This window comes from Barbus barbus (assembly GCF_936440315.1).
Source record: "Barbus barbus genome assembly, chromosome: 4".
Classification (NCBI taxonomy): Eukaryota; Metazoa; Chordata; class Actinopteri; order Cypriniformes; family Cyprinidae; genus Barbus; species Barbus barbus.
In genome coordinates this window covers 32,931,699-32,948,809 of record NC_136732.1, presented here as the reverse complement: position 1 = coordinate 32,948,809, position 17,111 = coordinate 32,931,699, and the positions used below count along the sequence as shown (strand labels likewise).

General features: G+C 37.2%; 1 protein-coding gene across 1 annotated transcript; it reads left to right on the top strand.

Annotated features, from left to right (window-relative positions):
• The first annotated feature begins 782 nt into the window (after positions 1–782).
• LOC306865992 (sodium-dependent neutral amino acid transporter B(0)AT2-like) lies at positions 783–15,261 on the top strand. The gene is made up of 12 exons (XM_079410917.1): positions 783–1,020; positions 5,274–5,505; positions 5,583–5,740; positions 8,601–8,727; positions 9,699–9,874; positions 10,218–10,328; positions 10,437–10,678; positions 11,615–11,795; positions 11,922–12,123; positions 12,217–12,376; positions 12,479–12,641; positions 13,221–15,261. The coding sequence occupies exons 2-12, from the start codon at positions 5,274–5,276 to the stop codon at positions 13,548–13,550; spliced, it is 2,082 nt and encodes a 693-aa protein (XP_079267043.1). The 5' UTR covers positions 783–1,020; the 3' UTR covers positions 13,551–15,261.
• Positions 15,262–17,111: the final 1,850 nt, after the last annotated feature.

Sequence of the window (17,111 nt, the reverse complement as noted above, 5' to 3'; positions counted from 1 at the left end):
CTATTTCAGCACATATCAACTTTTTTCTGACTAATCATCTGCAAGAGGCCCCTCTTAATGCATTACAGATCGCCAGTTATGGGGTTATATGACGGATGTGTTCAACGAAGTAAAGTATGTTGATGGCATTGGTTGGTGGTTTGCTTCGTTAATATATAACATCATCCCAGACATGATGTAAACCATATCTCCCGTCCCACAATAAGACAGAATAATGCCCATATCCGTAAAACTCTAAGGCATTTCAGTAAAGAACTATGATAGCAATAATAACACTGATAATGCACTGAATAGCCTATTTGAGAAAGCCACGGGTATGGCGCCCTCGTGTGTTAAAAAGTGCAATGGGCCTTCTTGGCAAGAATGAGTGATGTTATGTAACGCCTGTCAACATTCCTCTTCTTAGAAGAACCAGTCTGTGGGTATCTATGCGTACCCACAGACTTTCTATAGGCTATCAACGCATATGAACAACAATGTGCTTATTCAAAATATAAACAAGAGGCGGGAGGTGGAGCATGCGTTACCATTCATAACTCTCCTTTTACTGTCTACAGAAGCTCCCTACGTGGAATAATATCATTTTAAGGGACTTTATACACTTACTAATTTGTAGGTGTTTATACAGGTGGGTTTTCTGTTATAGTTGTGGGTGTTTTGATATTAAAGAGCATGCAGACGCCTACAGGGGAGCTCCGCGTGTTCTGTAATGTGACACAAAGAGCTGTCAAGAAGGGGAGGGCACGTTCAACATAGGTAAAAAAGTTCATGAGTTGTTCCCCAATCACAGAGGTCTGGGGTCTGGCGTTACATTTGCCTTTTACCAAAGTTGTAGCTATACAGTCCAGCTTCCAACGTGGCGCGGTTCTATAATCAACCCAAGAGCGGGGTAAAAATACTGCAGTGGGTCTGAACGACGGGATTTTTAGCTGAATCGATAAACACAGAGGCTGCAGTCGAAGATTAGCGGTTTAAGCAAATTAACTATACAGGGCAACTCCCCCTGAAACGGGCTGCAAGGTAAGAGTCAAAGAACTGCTGCAAGCTTTCTCATCAGCTGCAAACGAGAACTTTTCGACTGAATTGCAACAGTTTCCTTAACATATGTGCATGTGTGGATTGGAGCTGGATGTTCTTATTTTCTTACCAGGTTCTACCAACAAACGAGTAAGAAACTATCAAATTGTGTCCAATAAATTGCATTTGAGGCTTTGCATAAACCAGTGACTGAGTTAAAACTTTTTGGTCTTTAATATATTCAATTGGTTCTATAATCAATTCTGTCTAATTTATTCAGTATTTACTGTTTATTTACAGGCTGAAACAAAGAGTGTAAATGCATTGGTGGTGTGTGATATATTCCTGGTTGGTTGGTTGGAATGGTATGATCCTAAAATACCATCAGCTGCCAATTGGGTATATTAATTTAAACTTCAAATCAAAATATATATTTATATAGCACAATAAAAGCAACAGAAGTTGACACAAAGTGCTGCACGGTTTAGAAAATCATATAGAATATTTATACAAATTTTATTATATCAAATAATAAATAAATTTGACAGTTTCAGAAACATTAATCATATTTCAAAAGCAAAGATTAATGGCCAGCTTTTGTTGTAGACAACATTTTGTATAATCATAACATTGGACTTGTAGTAGTTGTTGTAATACATGAAGTTGTTTCTTATCTTTCTTACCCTGAAACACAAGTAATATTTTGCTTCTTTTAAGCTGACAAATATAAACAGTGTTGGTTCCCACACGACAGCGAGAGCAAAAGAGAGGGTGTCTATTTCAGTATTTCAATCAGTGGTGTTGTTACTGTCTACACGCATAGTCATGTGTTCTCTTGCACAGTTGCATAAATGAAATCAAATGAGACTGGCACAGAAAAAATAGCACAGTAAGTCAAATAACTGGTTGAGTGGGAAGGTCACTGGCACTTGTAGAAAAGGCACTCGGAGGATTAACAAAGAGCCAAAGAAAATCTTTTCAGTTTCCAATAGGTTCAGTTAGCTTTTGTCTTTTTTTTTTCTTGTGTAATTGGCAGAGTAGTCGTGTCAGACAGCTACCTAGACATGCAAGGGCACGGAGACAAGAACAAGAGAGGGATGAGATGTTGTTTACTGTTCCCCTGTCACGAAATCATCATAGAGGCATCGGACACCTTGAAAACTTTCCACCTCACAAAGTCTGCTTGTCAGTCAACTCAGCTCTGACGCAGTGACACACCTCTTTCTCCTTCTCTCACATGCTCTCTCACTCTGTCTTTGCTATAGAGAGGGATCAGGACATGTGTATTTTTCCACTCTCACAGTGGAGAGCGCTTAGATCCCAGATGAAGACCCAGGGCTGTACAGTGCGACGCACATGCTACGAAAAACTGGTCTGTGCGATGAATAAATTTACCACTGTAGCACCAGTGCTATGTGCAAAAAAAGTTAACGTACAGCCCTTTGCAAGACCCCTCTTTCTATTAAACATATTTTATTGGACTGTCCCACTTTTTTAATGCAAGTAGACCACATTTTTATGTAGTAAGCTCACTTAGGGACTTGTTTAGTGAGATTTTACCAGATAATGTTTAGATTTTTTTTTATCATATGTAAATGTGAAACATCTTGTATATTCTTCGTTTTGTTAGTTTTTATGCAACACTTGTATTTTTGTAACTCATGAAATGCCTCAGAAGCTGACATGCTATTAAGATACTAGATCCCCCAAGCTGGGCCCTTCTTCATACGGTGAGTAAATAGTGCTAGACCTGACTCTTTCAAGTCAACGTTTACCCGTATGGCCTTTTTAGCTGTGAAACCGTATGCAGACGCATGACTTTGTCATGCCCCAGTTCAGGGGTTTTCAACCTTTTTAAACCCTTTTAATGCCTGCAAATATGATGATCCCCTTTTATGAATATAGAGGCAACTATTTACATTTATTTTCATGCATACAGAACCATTTATACTTAAAGCATTGAATTATAAAGACAAGTCTGTCATTTATCAAAATTATTGAAAAAATGTGGAAAATATATTTACCCAACATTAGAGATTTTTTCAGTTAAAAATTAATTTTATAAAATTTCTTTCTTTAATTTTTATTTGTTCATTGATAATCATACAAGGAAAAACATACAATAACCAACACAGGCATTTTTTTTTTTTTTTTTTTTTTTTACAATAAAACAAGAACAAAATTGTTACCAGATATGTATGCTGTCAGTCCTGGAAACTATTTCTTTCATTTTCCAAATGCTCTGTATTGTATAACACTTTTCATAATAAATAGTGTAATAATGAAAATAGATCTTATGATGTAGAATAACTCACTTGACTAGAGGTTACATAAACATTTTACAGTTTATAGTGCAGTATTTGACGTGCTTTTCACTTTAAATATGCCAACTAAATTAGTTACTATAACATTGTCAGTAAAATGTATTTGAATATAAATTAGATTTATAATAAATTTTAACAGTGATTTTATATGGTGCTACGGTATGAAATCTTTCCACATTTTTTATATTTAGAATACAATTTTTTTTTTTTACAGCTGTTTAATTATGTCAGTGTCATACTGTGCTTCACATACTGTAATTTATTTCCAAACATTAAGTAAGTTCCCATCTGTCTGGAGCCTTAACATGGAAACGAGATAAATCTCTTTTTGATTTCTAACATTTGGAAATAAACAGTAATTAACTGGCCTAAAGTTTCTTGTACAGTCCTGGTTGTGTGTATCACAATCACAAGGAGGGCCTCTGTATGTTGATAAATCTCATGTGAAATACAGTTTTTGTAAAAATTAGTTTTGAACCAACAAGACTCTGATGCTGGAATTGTGTTCGTGGGCTGTAGTTGTGGTTGCCTTCTGTTTACTTTTAAATATTTGGCCCGATCTGTATGCAAACATTTATTATTTGTAAAATTAACAAGACCATTTTGAAATACACACTTTATATGTTTGTCATTCGCTTGTGTTCAGATGAGCTCTTTATCTCCACTGGAGAACGTCTGGATTATTTCTAAGATAAAGAGATTTAGATGTACTGTACCTGTTAGTGACGAAGAAGGAGTGAAAGTATGCTATCAATAAATAAAACAGAAATTATAAACTGATTTTATATTAATAAAATAAGAGATTAAAATAAATTAAATGCATTATGTTGAATAAAACAAGTACATGGACCTATACATAATATAAGGCAACTAATTAATTTAGCCTTTCTACTCTCTTCACTCTGGTTTTCTGCTCTCAGTGTTGTTCATTCTGCACCATAATCTTCTGTTTACCTTGAAGTCAGAAGAAAAGTGATAGCTGGAGGGAAACGGAGATGGCAAGTTGGTCTTGACTTTTTTTACTTTTTTACTCACTCCAACTTACATAAAGAACACAATGAATCCTTTCACTTCTCTCCAGGGAAGAGGTAGAGAGTCCAAGAAAAAATGAGAGAAGTAAACACAGCGAAGTGAAGATAGATGGATAAAGAGAAATAGAGGGTTAGCGGTTCCCTGTGGTTTTCTGCAAAACGGGTGTACTTGTCCAAGAAGGTGCCGTATGTATTGTGACCATCATGTTGAACATATTCTTTTCTCTTGTATGTCACTGTTTTAGACCTTCTGTTGACAATATAATTGCTGAGAACCTGAAAGGAACATTATAAATAGAATAAAGAGTCGTTCACCATTTTATCCATGGTGGTAAAAACAAAGAGCTACGCTGGAAGCAGTGTTGTTACTGGTAACTATAACTATTAAAAATTTGATTTCATTGTTGGCCCCAATAGCCTTGTGGTTAGCACGTCAACATACAGCACAACTGGGCTCACGGCGACCCGAATTTGAGTCCCGTCACGAGGTCCTTTGCCGATCCTGCCCCCTCTCTCCACCCAGTGCTTTCCTGTCGTCTCTCTACTGTCCTATCTATAAAAAACATTTAAAAAATTGATTTAATTAATAGAAATAAAGCTTAAATAAAATTAAAAATAGATTAAAAATGTAACAAAAATTTAAATGTAGCTAAAATAAGTTAGTTGAAGTAGTAAAATTGCTAAAGCTGAAATAAAATGAAAGATACATAGAAATGACAATGAGCACATAACAACATTACTAAAACAAACTAAAATGAAAACAGAAAATAACTAAATTAAATCTGATTTCAAATAGTAATGAATAAATACTAAAGTAGAATATGAATAATACTTAAATAACACTGACTGGTCATTGTTCATGTTCTCCAACATTTAGTGACAATTGTTGTGTCCTCTCTAGATGGAGAAGCTGCCGTTGCCCAATGATGAGGATGGCAGTGTATTGGCTGAGAGTCGATCAGACGCGGCTCTGGTGGCGGCAGATGAAGAAGGATCTGCAGGTGTTGATGGGCAAGGGGACGACAGGCCAGCGTGGGACAGTAAGCTGCAGTATGTGCTCGCTCAGGTGGGCTTTAGTGTTGGCCTGGGCAATGTCTGGAGGTTCCCCTATCTCTGCCACCAAAATGGAGGAGGTGGGTATTTTTGTTCATTGTATGTGTGTGTGAAATTGAAATGTTTGTTAACATAATCAGACACTCTCTGTCTTCAGGTGCCTTTATGTTACTGTATGTGTTGCTGTTGCTCATTATCGGGGTTCCTCTGTTCTTCATGGAGCTGGCTGCTGGGCAGAGCATCCGTCAGGGCAGCATCGGGGTCTGGAAGCACATCTCACCTCGCCTCGTTGGCATCGGTTACTCCAGCTGCATGGTAAAACACTCTCTATATGAGAATAACTATTTTAGTACTCGAGGAAAATGATTTTATTGCATTTTAACATTGCGCTTATGAAGTGAAGTGACATACTGCCAAGTATAGTGACCCATACTCAGAATTCGTGCTCTGCATTTAACCCATCCAACGTGCACACACACAGCAGTGAACACACACACCGTGAACAGTGGGCAGCCATTTATGCTGTGGAGCACGGGGAGCAGTTGGGGGTTCGGTGCCTTGCTCAAGGGCGCCTCAGTCGTGGTATTGAGGGTGGAGAGAGCGCTGGACATTCACTCCCCCCACCTACAATCCCTGCCGGCCCGGGACTCGAACCCGCAACCTTTGGATTACGAGTCCATCTCTCTAACCATTAGGCCACAGATAGATAGATAGATAGATAGATAGATAGATAGATAGATAGATAGATAGATAGATAGATAGATAGATAGATAGATAGATAGATAGATAGATAGATAGATAGATAGATAGATAGATAGATAGATAGATAGATAGATAGATAGATAGATAGTGTGGGCTTGCTGGTGTGTTTGGGATCATTGTCCTGCTGCATAACCCAAGTGCGCTTGAGCTTGAGGTCACAAACTGACGGCTGGACATTCTCCTTCAGGATTTTCTGATAGAGTGCAGAATTCATGGTTCAATTAATTATGGCAAGTCGTCCACGTCCTGAAGCTGGAAAGCAGCCCCAGACCATCACACTACCACCACGTTTGACTGATGGTATGATGTTCTTTTTATGAAATCTTGTGTTGGTTTTACACCAGATGTAACGGGACACACACCTTCCAAAAAGTTCAACTTTTTTCTCATAAGTCCACGGAATATTCGCCCAAAAGTCTTGAGCATAATCAAGATATATTTTGGCAAATGTGAGATGATCCTTTGTGTTCTTTTTGGTCAGCAATGGCTTTTGCCTTGGAACTTTCCCATGGATGCCATTTTTGCCCAGTCTCTTTCTTATTGTTGAATCATGAACACTGACCTTAATTGAGGCAAGTGAGGCCTGCAGTTCTTTAGATGTTGTTCTGGGTTATTTTATGATCTCCTGGATGAGTCGTCGTTGCGCTCTTGGAGTAATTTTGGAGTAATTTAAATTTGGCCGGCCACTCATAGGAAGGTTCACCACTGTTACAAGTTTTCTCCATTTGTGGATAATGGCTCTGACCGTGGTTTGCTGGAGTCCCAAAGCCTTAGAAATAGCTTAATAACCCTTTCCAGACTGATACGTGTCAACTATGTTGTTTCTCATCTGTTCTTGAATTTCTTTAGATCACGGCATGATGTGTTGCTCTTTAAGCATGCTTCACTTAGTCAGACACGTTCTATTTAAGTGATTTCTTGATTCAACAGGTCTGGCAGTAGTCAGGTCTGGGTGTGTCTAGTGAAATTTAACTCATTTTTCTAAAGTAATGTGGTTAATCACAGTTCTTCATTATTTAACAGGATGGGGCAATTAATTTTTCACATAGGGGCCCGGAAGGTTTGGACCGCTTTTTTCCCTTAATAAATGAAATCATTTAAAAACTACATTTTGAATTTACTTGCATTACCTTTGTGTAATATTAAAATTTGTTTGATGATCTGAATCTTTTAAGTGTGACAAATATGCAAAAAAAAACAAAGGGGGCAAAAACCTTTTCACGGCACTTTTTTTATATATATATATATATATATATATATATATTAGTATTACAGTGCATAATAGACATTATAACAAAGATAGACAAAAATAGTGTTGACATTTTTTCAGAGATATTACTGGTGAGTTTATATTTTTTTCAGAGATATTACTGGTGAGTTTATATTTAAAACAAGCTGAAAGGTATCGTGTTTCATCTGGTAGTTACATGACATGGGAATATTTTAATTTGATTTCTGTAAATGCCTAGATTAGTTGCAACAGGAAATGTGTCTGTGTACAGGCAAAAAGGCCACAAATATTTTGTGGCTGCTGATGCAATAAAATTAGAAAATTGAGAAAATATTTGTACGGTGGCCGGTCTCCAACTTCAGAAAACACATGCAAATAGAAAAAGCACCAGCAAATCAAGAAAACATCTTCATAATTTTGACAGCAGGTGCTGCAAATGCTCACAATGCAAACAAATAAAGAAACTGTTACAAACACAAAGGGACCCAGAGGCAAAGGCAAGTAAAACAGTTTATTGTCCACAAAAACGAACTCAGGCAGTCTTTTGTTCGCTAGCCGGATCCACAGGAGACTGTACTGTCCGGAGGGAACAGCTGAGTCTAGGAAGCAGAGCAAGAAATAGAAAGGAAAAGAAAACTGGAATCAAACCCGGCTCATGACAGTAACAAAATGCTCACAACACAACCAAATAAAGATTTTTATTTGCAGCGCGTTTCTTTGTTTGGTTGTGTTGTCAGCATTTGCAGCGCGTGTTGTCAAATTGATGAAGTTGTTTTCTTCATTTGCATGTGTTTTTTCTATTATTATTCTGAGGCAGCTTTAAAGCACGCAGCCAGATTTAATTCACTGTTGTGAAACGTGTTTCTAAAATAGCTACAATCTAGACATACATGTTGAGATATATTCTGTGTTTGTATGCGAGGACTGGAAGTATTTCCTCTCTGTATGAGAATATAAGAGGATTTCCTTTGTGCTTTTGCATATGTGTGCTTGTATGATAACAGTATCAGATTGTCAGTAAGACCATAAGTTCCATAATGTTGGTATCTTACACGATATGTCAGGTTATCGGAGTTTGTCTTTCAGTAACAGAACCAGTAAAGATAATGACAATGACTATTCTGTTTGGTTTAAAATGATACATCTACACAGGCGTTTTCATGCTGCTCTTGTTTTTCTCAGGTTTGTTTCTTTGTGGCCCTGTACTATAATGTTATCATTGCCTGGTCTCTGTTCTATATGGGGAATTCATTCCAGTATCCATTGCCATGGGAACAGTGTCCTGTAGATATGATCTCAAACCAGACAGGTATGTTGCTCACAAACACATAATCACTTGAAATGGCCGTTTCAAGTCATTTTGTAGTCATACACACAAAATGAGTAATTAGTTTACCATATTACTATGAAGAAGTTTGAGGTCAGAAAGTATTATTATTATTTTTTTAAATAAGTTAATACTTTGAGCAAGGAAGCATTAAATTGATCAAAAGTGACCGTAAATAAATTTATAATACAAAAATTAAAATTAATGCTGTTCCTTTGAACTTTCTTTTCATCATAAAGTCCTGAAAATAAGTAATCACAAAAATTTAAAGCATCATCGCTGTTTTAAACATTGACAATTGTCAGAGAGTCACTGCAGTCTCCACCAACGACACTCACCAGATCCCAATCCCCTGATTTCTGATCACCGCCACCTGTCAGCACTAATCAGCAGCACTATATCCCTGCACTCCTCCCATTCACAAACATTCCTTGTTGACTAACCTGACCCACTTACCTTTTGTCTGCTTACCATTTGCTCCAGTGTTCCTATCCCTGTTCTCCACCGCTCCAGTTCTCTACCGTCTCCACGCTCCACTGTTACCTCCGGATAACGGATAAAGGAAAAAGGACATTCACCCTCAGATAAGCCCCTAGAGACATTCCCATTCCCCACCTGCTTACCTGGAAAAAAAAATTAAATTAGGAAAATTAAATGCACAGTATGCAGTAATGAAAACATCAAGTTTTTAAAATAACAGTAAAACCCACTGCATTTACAATTTTAGGTCAAGGGTTCAATGGAAGAATAAGTTTCGTTGTTGCCTAAGGCAAAGGCACAAATGAAAATCAGTTTTTCTATTCAAGTATGGAAGAAAATTGAATAGTGTTAGCAATCCACAAATGAGCACTCACGTACATCCCTGATAATTACACTCTTTGTATATTGCGTGACTTTGATATAAAGGGTTTAAGTACGGCTGTGTTGTAACACATCTCATCTTCCTGTCTTAGTGAAGGAATGTGCAGCAAGTTCTCCTACCTCATATTTCTGGTTCAGAAAGGCTCTGGATATCTCAGACTCCATAGATCAGTCAGGAGAGTTTAACCCCATCATGACTGGATGCCTGTTTGCCGCCTGGGCTATAGTGTGTCTCGCAATGATCAAGGGCATCAAGTCTTCTGCCAAGGTACAACATTCACATGTTTGTTTCGCTATAGTGGTAGAGACTTTTCTTGTACATTTATTGTTTGTTACTGAGCTAATGTTATTTTCTATCCCCTAACCTCAGATAAAACTTTTTACATTGTAAAAAAATAAAGAATTTTATCAAGCCATTTTCTTTGCAGTGTTGCTATTTTTGTGATGTTTTTTTTTTTTTTTTTTTTTTTTTTTTTTGTGTTCTTTAAGGGACATTTGGGTCGCAGAGTGTTCAAAATCGTTGCCAAAACTTGGAAATGAATGGAATCAACAGATGAAATTAAAACATAAGAAGTTAATCCAATTAATGATCTATCTTTTCTTTTCTCCAGGTGATGTATTTCTCCTCAGTGTTCCCTTATGTTGTGCTGATCTGTTTTCTAATCAGAGGGCTCATGTTGGACGGCGCTATAGAGGGCATCAAATATATGTTTTACCCTAAGGTGACAAGAGCTCACACTACTCCCATAAAGGGCAATTCAAAGGCACGTTGAATGCAGTATCTAAATGCGATTGTGTAATCATAGTCTATTTCTCCCTGTCTATATTAGCTGGAGATTTGGGGGGAAGTGCAGGTGTGGCGTCAGGCTGCTACACAGGTGTTCTTTGCACTGGGTCTGGGTTACGGCTCTGTGATCGCTTACTCGTCCTACAACCCTGTGCATAACAACTGCCACTGGGACGCCATCATGGTCTCAGGCATCAACTTCATGACCTCAGTACTGGCCACTCTGGTTGTCTTTGTGGTCCTTGGTTTCAGAGCCAAGACAATTGCTCTGGATTGTGTTGCAACGTAAGAGAGAATTCATTTTCCTCCTTTTTTGCTTGAAATACAATTGTATCCAATCTCTCACCTTAATTTATGAAAGTGTTATGAAAAGAACATGAATCACTGTTCAAAAGTTTGCGATCAGTAATTTTTTTTTGTTTTTGAACAAAAGTCTTAAATGCTCACCAAAGCTGCATTTGAACAAAATCAGAGTAAAAACAGTAATATTGTGACATATTATTACAATTTAAAATAATAAAATATATTTTAAAATGTAATCTATTATTGTGATGCAAAGCTGAATTTTCAGCATCATTCCTCCAGTCTTCAGTGTCACACGATCCTTCAGAAATCATTCTAATAAGCTGATTTGCTGCACAAGAAATTTCCTATTATTATCAATGTTGAAAACTATGCTGCTTAATATTTTTATGAAAACTGTTCACATTTTTTTCCCCAAAATTTGTAGATGACAAAATTCTAACCTTTTATTAAAGTAAAACAATTGAAACTGGGGGGAAACACACATTATGAAATAAATGTTTTTCTCCAATGCATGTTTGCCACAATTATTGGTACCCCTAGAAATTCTTCATAACTTTTATTTCAATATGACATTTTCCCCCCACTTCCCATTGTTTGGCCCGGAGTTGAAAGATCAGATGTATAAAGATGCAGATTTATTTTCACAGCCACCTTTGCTCATATTTACCAAAGGTACCAATATTAGTGGATGGCACTGTATATACAATAGAATCCAGATAATAGTTTTTCTGTTACTAAAAACATTTTCAGAATTTCTTTATATTGATATTACATGTAATGTTAAAAGGATAGTTCACCCAAAAATGAAAATTCTGTCATCATTTACTCACCCTCAAGTAGTTCCAAACCTGTATGAATGTCTTTGTTCTGCTGTTTCATTTTTGGGGGAAATTTCCCTTTAATATCACTCTGTAGTAATGCGGCCAGGATGGCAGGAATGGCAACAACAGGTTCGACAGAACATTGGTGGCCATGGTTCAACATTTCAGACCCCAAATCTGTGACTCTTCCAGACTACAGAGAATGGTACAGCCACTATGGTAGCCTGCTAGGGTCAAATATCACTGACTGTGACCTGGAAAGAGAAATGAGCAAGGTGGGATTCACAAATATACATGTGTTTCAGTGCATATTCAGTATCCAAATGAGTCTCACTATCATAATGAAATTGTTTCTGGTTGTGAGTCCATCTATCCATCTGCGTTGTTCCTGTTTCTCTTAGGGTGTGGAGGGCACAGGTTTGGCGTTTATAGCATTTACAGAGGCGATGGCATTCTTTCCTGCAAGTCCATTTTGGTCGACTTTGTTCTTTCTCATGCTGCTGAATTTGGGCCTCTCCACCATGTTTGGCACCATGCAGGGGATTCTTACCCCACTCATGGACAACTTCCGAGTGCTGGGGCGCCACAAGACAATGTTGATGGGTACACACAAATAGATGTGCTAATACTAAAGGATATTGTGCCGTGGTTGTAAATGTCACATAACTTGGCTGTATCATTTTGTATAATTTGCAGTGTGTAGCTGTATCCTTGGCTTCATCATTGGCCTGCTGTTCACTCAGAGAAGTGGCAACTATTTTGTGACCATGTTTGATGACTATTCTGCCACACTGCCACTGATCATCGTTGTGGTTTTTGAAACCTTCAGCGTGGCGTGGATTTATGGTGCTGATCGGTGAGATGATAGATTTCTAAGATGATTATCTTGGGGTTAATATGGTTTGTGTAATCGGCCATGTGTAGTTTTTTCATGCTCATTGTATTTGCTGTTCTCCAGTTTCTTGGATGATGTGGAGGTGATGCTGCACTGGCGCCCTCCGGTGATTTATTGCTATTTGTGGAAGTATGTGTGTCTGCTCGGCATGGTGGGACTGCTGGCTGCTAGTCTTCTCCGCATGGTCTTCAAACGGCCCACTTACACAGCTTGGAACCACACCACGGTATTATACACTCGCAAATAAGATGGACCATTATAAACTAACTTCAGTGTAAAAAAAGAATAATGACTGTAGATACCTTTAAAGGCATAGTTCACCCAAAAATTTAAATTGTCATTAATTACTCGCCCTCATGTCGTTCCAAACCTGTAAGACCTTTGTTCATCTTCGACTGCATTTATTTGATCAAAAAACAGTAATTATTATTATTATTAACATTAACATAGAAAACAGCTATTGTTAATATGTTTTAAAATTGTATTTATGCCTGGGCTTTAAAGCTGAATTTTAAGCAGCCATTACTCCAGTCTTTAGTGTCACATGATCCTAGTATGTTTATTTGCTGCTCAAGAAACATTTCTTCTTATCAGTGTTGAAAACAAAATGTTTTCGTGGAAACCTTGATACATTTTATTTTTTAGTGTTCTTTGATGAATAGAAAAAAATTGTAGTAGTTTCTTTAAAAACATTTTGCGTGGTGTTGTACAATGAGAGTCAAGGGGCTACAATGTTGTTTGACCCCTTTGTCATATTGCTACAGTTTATCTACCCAAGTATGGTGACAGTATGTCTCTTTGTCAGGGATCTGAAACTAGCCTTGAGTATCCTGGATGGGCTCTGGTCATGCTCTCCATGCTAATCATCGTAGCATCTCTCCCTGTGCCCATTGGCTACCTGCTCTCCTACTTCAGAGGTGGACGGAACCTACCAGTGGAGGAGGGCGAGATTGAGCCTCCAAGAGAACTATACTCCAAATGCAATTCTGCTGAGCCAGAGCCGAATGACCATCACTCCCCACTGGATGAAGACAGGAATCGGCCGCTCTCCACCTTCCTTCCACTGGGTGCTGAACACTACAGGCTGCTCCCGCAACAGGAAGAGGGAGAGGAAGAGGAAGACACTGGGCTGTAAGGAAATGCAGGGACAAAATTTAATTCAACAGGTGTTTGAGCAGAAAACGACAAGACTATTTATTGATCAGAATTGTTTTTTTTTAATTGAGTGGAGGGAGGCGGACTCCATTTATATTCATTATGCTAATGAACATTCATGAAAAATATTAGTCAATCAAGGCCTTATTTGAGAGGGATGCTTTTTGCAAGTGCACCAATCACTGAAGTGCTTTGTTCTTGAATCCCTACATGTACATAGTGATGTGCTCTGTACCAAAAGTGCCTCTTAAAGGGACAGTTCACCCAAAAATAAAAATTCTGAAACTTTACTCACCCTCAGGCCATGCAACATGATGGACAGGAGTTGTGTGGATTATTGTGATGTTTTTATAAGCTGTTTGAACTCTTATTCTGACGGCACCCATTCACTGCAAATCCATTGATGAGAAAGTGATGTAATGCTAAATTTCTCCCAATCTGTTCCGACAAATAAACAAACTCATCTACATCTTGGATGGCCTGAGGGTGAGTATATTTTCAGCAAATTTAAATTTTTAGGTGAACTATTCCTTTAACAGATATGCACACTTAATATTAATATCAGCTAAAATGACAGCATCTCCAAAGGACAGCATGATATTACACTCATGCCATACTGAAAATAGTTGGTGGAGGCTGATTGATAACCAGAATTATCAATGTTACTAGAATACTAATATTTTTGTATACTTTTCTGCAAGGAAATGGTATTTAGAGGTTAAAAGTTTCATTGAGTATGAAACTATTAGTCGTTAACTTTATTAATGAGCTAGTTTTAGCCTGGAAATGGTTATAATATCAAGAGAAAATTGTGTTATATTATTAATAGAGCTACATGAAAAGTCAACCGTTATGTCAGACATAAATTAAGTACATAAATTATTTTGTAGTTTTCAGTGATAGTAAAATACTACAATGATTTTAGTAAAGCCACAGATGATAGTATAAATGATCTATCAAATGCCATGGATTGCACAAATACTGTATTAGGTTAAAGCTACTTTGTCAAACAGAAAGCACAGCTCATGATTGAGCATCACCCACCCACTCCGAATATCTACATATAATTAAATTTTCCGGTTTGTACAACCCCACTGGTACATGTAATACAATGCAATTTAAGCCATGACTCCATAATGCCAAACTTTGACTGCACAGGAAGAAAAGGCTTTACATTTACAGTGCACAGTTTGCAGTATCATTGAATTGTACTGTGATATCAGAAGAACAATGCCAGAACAGTTCAAATAAATGACTGCTATTTGGATCCTCAGCTTGAATCAGGTGTGCGAACACAAATAGTCCTTTGATGGTTATTAGGGGTGGGGAAGCTCATCTTTTGGTCAATCTCAGACCAGAAAGATTTTAATCTACATTTTAGACTCATCAAGAGAGGTTTTAGTCATTAGACTAAACATGAAAGCTTTTTTAAAAAAACGTTTATGCTGTTGATCATACTTGGGTTAGTGTGTATACATTATAGGGGTGTTTGCATGTTTACTTCATTTGTGAGTATTCTTTTTATTCATTCACATCTGTTGTAATGTAATATAATGGTACATATATGGATACTTTAGAGTAAGGGTTTGTGTGTATGCGTGTTAAAAACAAGATTTTGTAATTACCATCACAATTTGTGCCATGCTGAAGAGTCACAGTTTATAGTCCCAAATAAAAAGTTCTTTGGTCATAGATGTGAGAGCACGTTTCTTTCATTAATATGTAGTCTGTTTACCAGCATATTGTCAGTCCTGTGTTTTTCTCTCTCTATGCCCTTGTATGGTCATATGTTCTGTGTTTCATTAATTATCTCATTTACTCCTTGTTTAGTTCTTTTACTTAAGCCCTGTGTTTCCCTGTCTCCAGCGTCCGGTCTTAAACGTCTCCTGAGTTTGGATTAATAAAGACAGTTTAGATAACTCCTCGTGTCCTGCTCCTACGTATTGTGACGCATAAGTTTTTTCTGTCCTGTCATATATAAAACTGAAGATTATAAGTTCACTTAAGGTCAATTCCTCACATAAGTTTAATTCAAATATTTGTACAAAACTGTACAAATTTTATAATTTTCAAAATATTGTTCCAGAGGGGTTTTAAGACAGAACTGATTTCAGACCAGAATTTATAGAAAGTAGAATGAAACGGTAATAAATCAAGTCAAGTCACCTTTATTTATATAGCCCTTTTAAGAATGCAAATTGAGTCAAAACAACTGCACAATATCAAAATAGGAAAATAGTGTGTCAATAATGCAAAATGACAAGATTAAACACTCAATTATCAGTTAAAGGCATTTCATTATTGAATTCAGTGATGTCATCATCCAGCTCAGTTCAGTTTAAATAGTATCTGTGCAATCAGGTCGCGGATAACACTGGAAATGAAGTGTCCCCAACTAAGCAAGCCAGAGGCGACAGCGGCAAGGAAACAAAACTCCCATCGGTGACAGAATGGAGAAAAAAACCTTGGGAGAAACCAGGCTCAGTCGGGAGGACAGTGAGATCCCCTCACTGGGGATCTGTCTCTGGCGTTCATCTCGGTGTCCTAGTGATCAATCCTTTAACTGATTTGAATATTAGAAGCGTATTAGTGTGTTATGTGTAAACCAGGTTAAAGAAATGGGTCTTTAATCTAGATTTAAACTGACAGAGTGTGTCTGCTTCCCGAACAGTGTTTGGTAGATTGTTCCAGAGTTTGGGCAAAATAAATTGTTAGTGTAACCATCCAAAAAAAATAGACAGGTTGATTCAGTTTGTTTTCATGATATTAAAATAATAATTTGACCTGAATACTGGTTGAATTACATTCAGATTCAAGATTTTTATTTGTCACATACACAGTTATACAGAGTATAACCAGCAGTGAAATGTAAGGCTGCTGGTTATGCAGATGTTATGCAGATTTCATGCAGATGTTAGGCTGGTTCTCTGGCAAACAGTTTTAATTAAACTGTATAAGCTATTCATTATTAATGAATTGCCAAATTATCAGAATGATTTAAATCGGCAAACATCACTAAAGTAAACGCAAGGTGGCGATAGACTGCACATAAACTTTCACACAGGGACCTCAGGGACCATCACATGATGCTGAGAAACTCTGCGCCCAAACACAACTTTTATTTACAGGTGACAGACGGTGTGATATAGCCTACTGTAGAGTATTAAAGGTTAGTTACATGATGAATGTAGCAGCTAAAAAAGCTTTTATTTATTATATATAAATATGTCTTCAATAAGTCTTCATGCTTTACGAGACATCTATTGTTTTAGCATTTTCTTATGTGTTTTAGCATTTTCTTATGTGTGTGTGTGTGTGTGTGTGTGTGCGTGCGCGCGCGCGCGCAATTATTGTACTTATTTTATGTAATGTGCAGTTGAGTAATTGTTATTGTGTGTTGTTCATAAGTTCAAAATGCAAAAAAAATTTAAATTTTAAAAAATAATAATAATCAAGTTCTACCATAGTAAAAACAGTGTGTGTGTAAACACACACACACACACACACACACACCTATATATTCTGGACCACGAACAGAGAA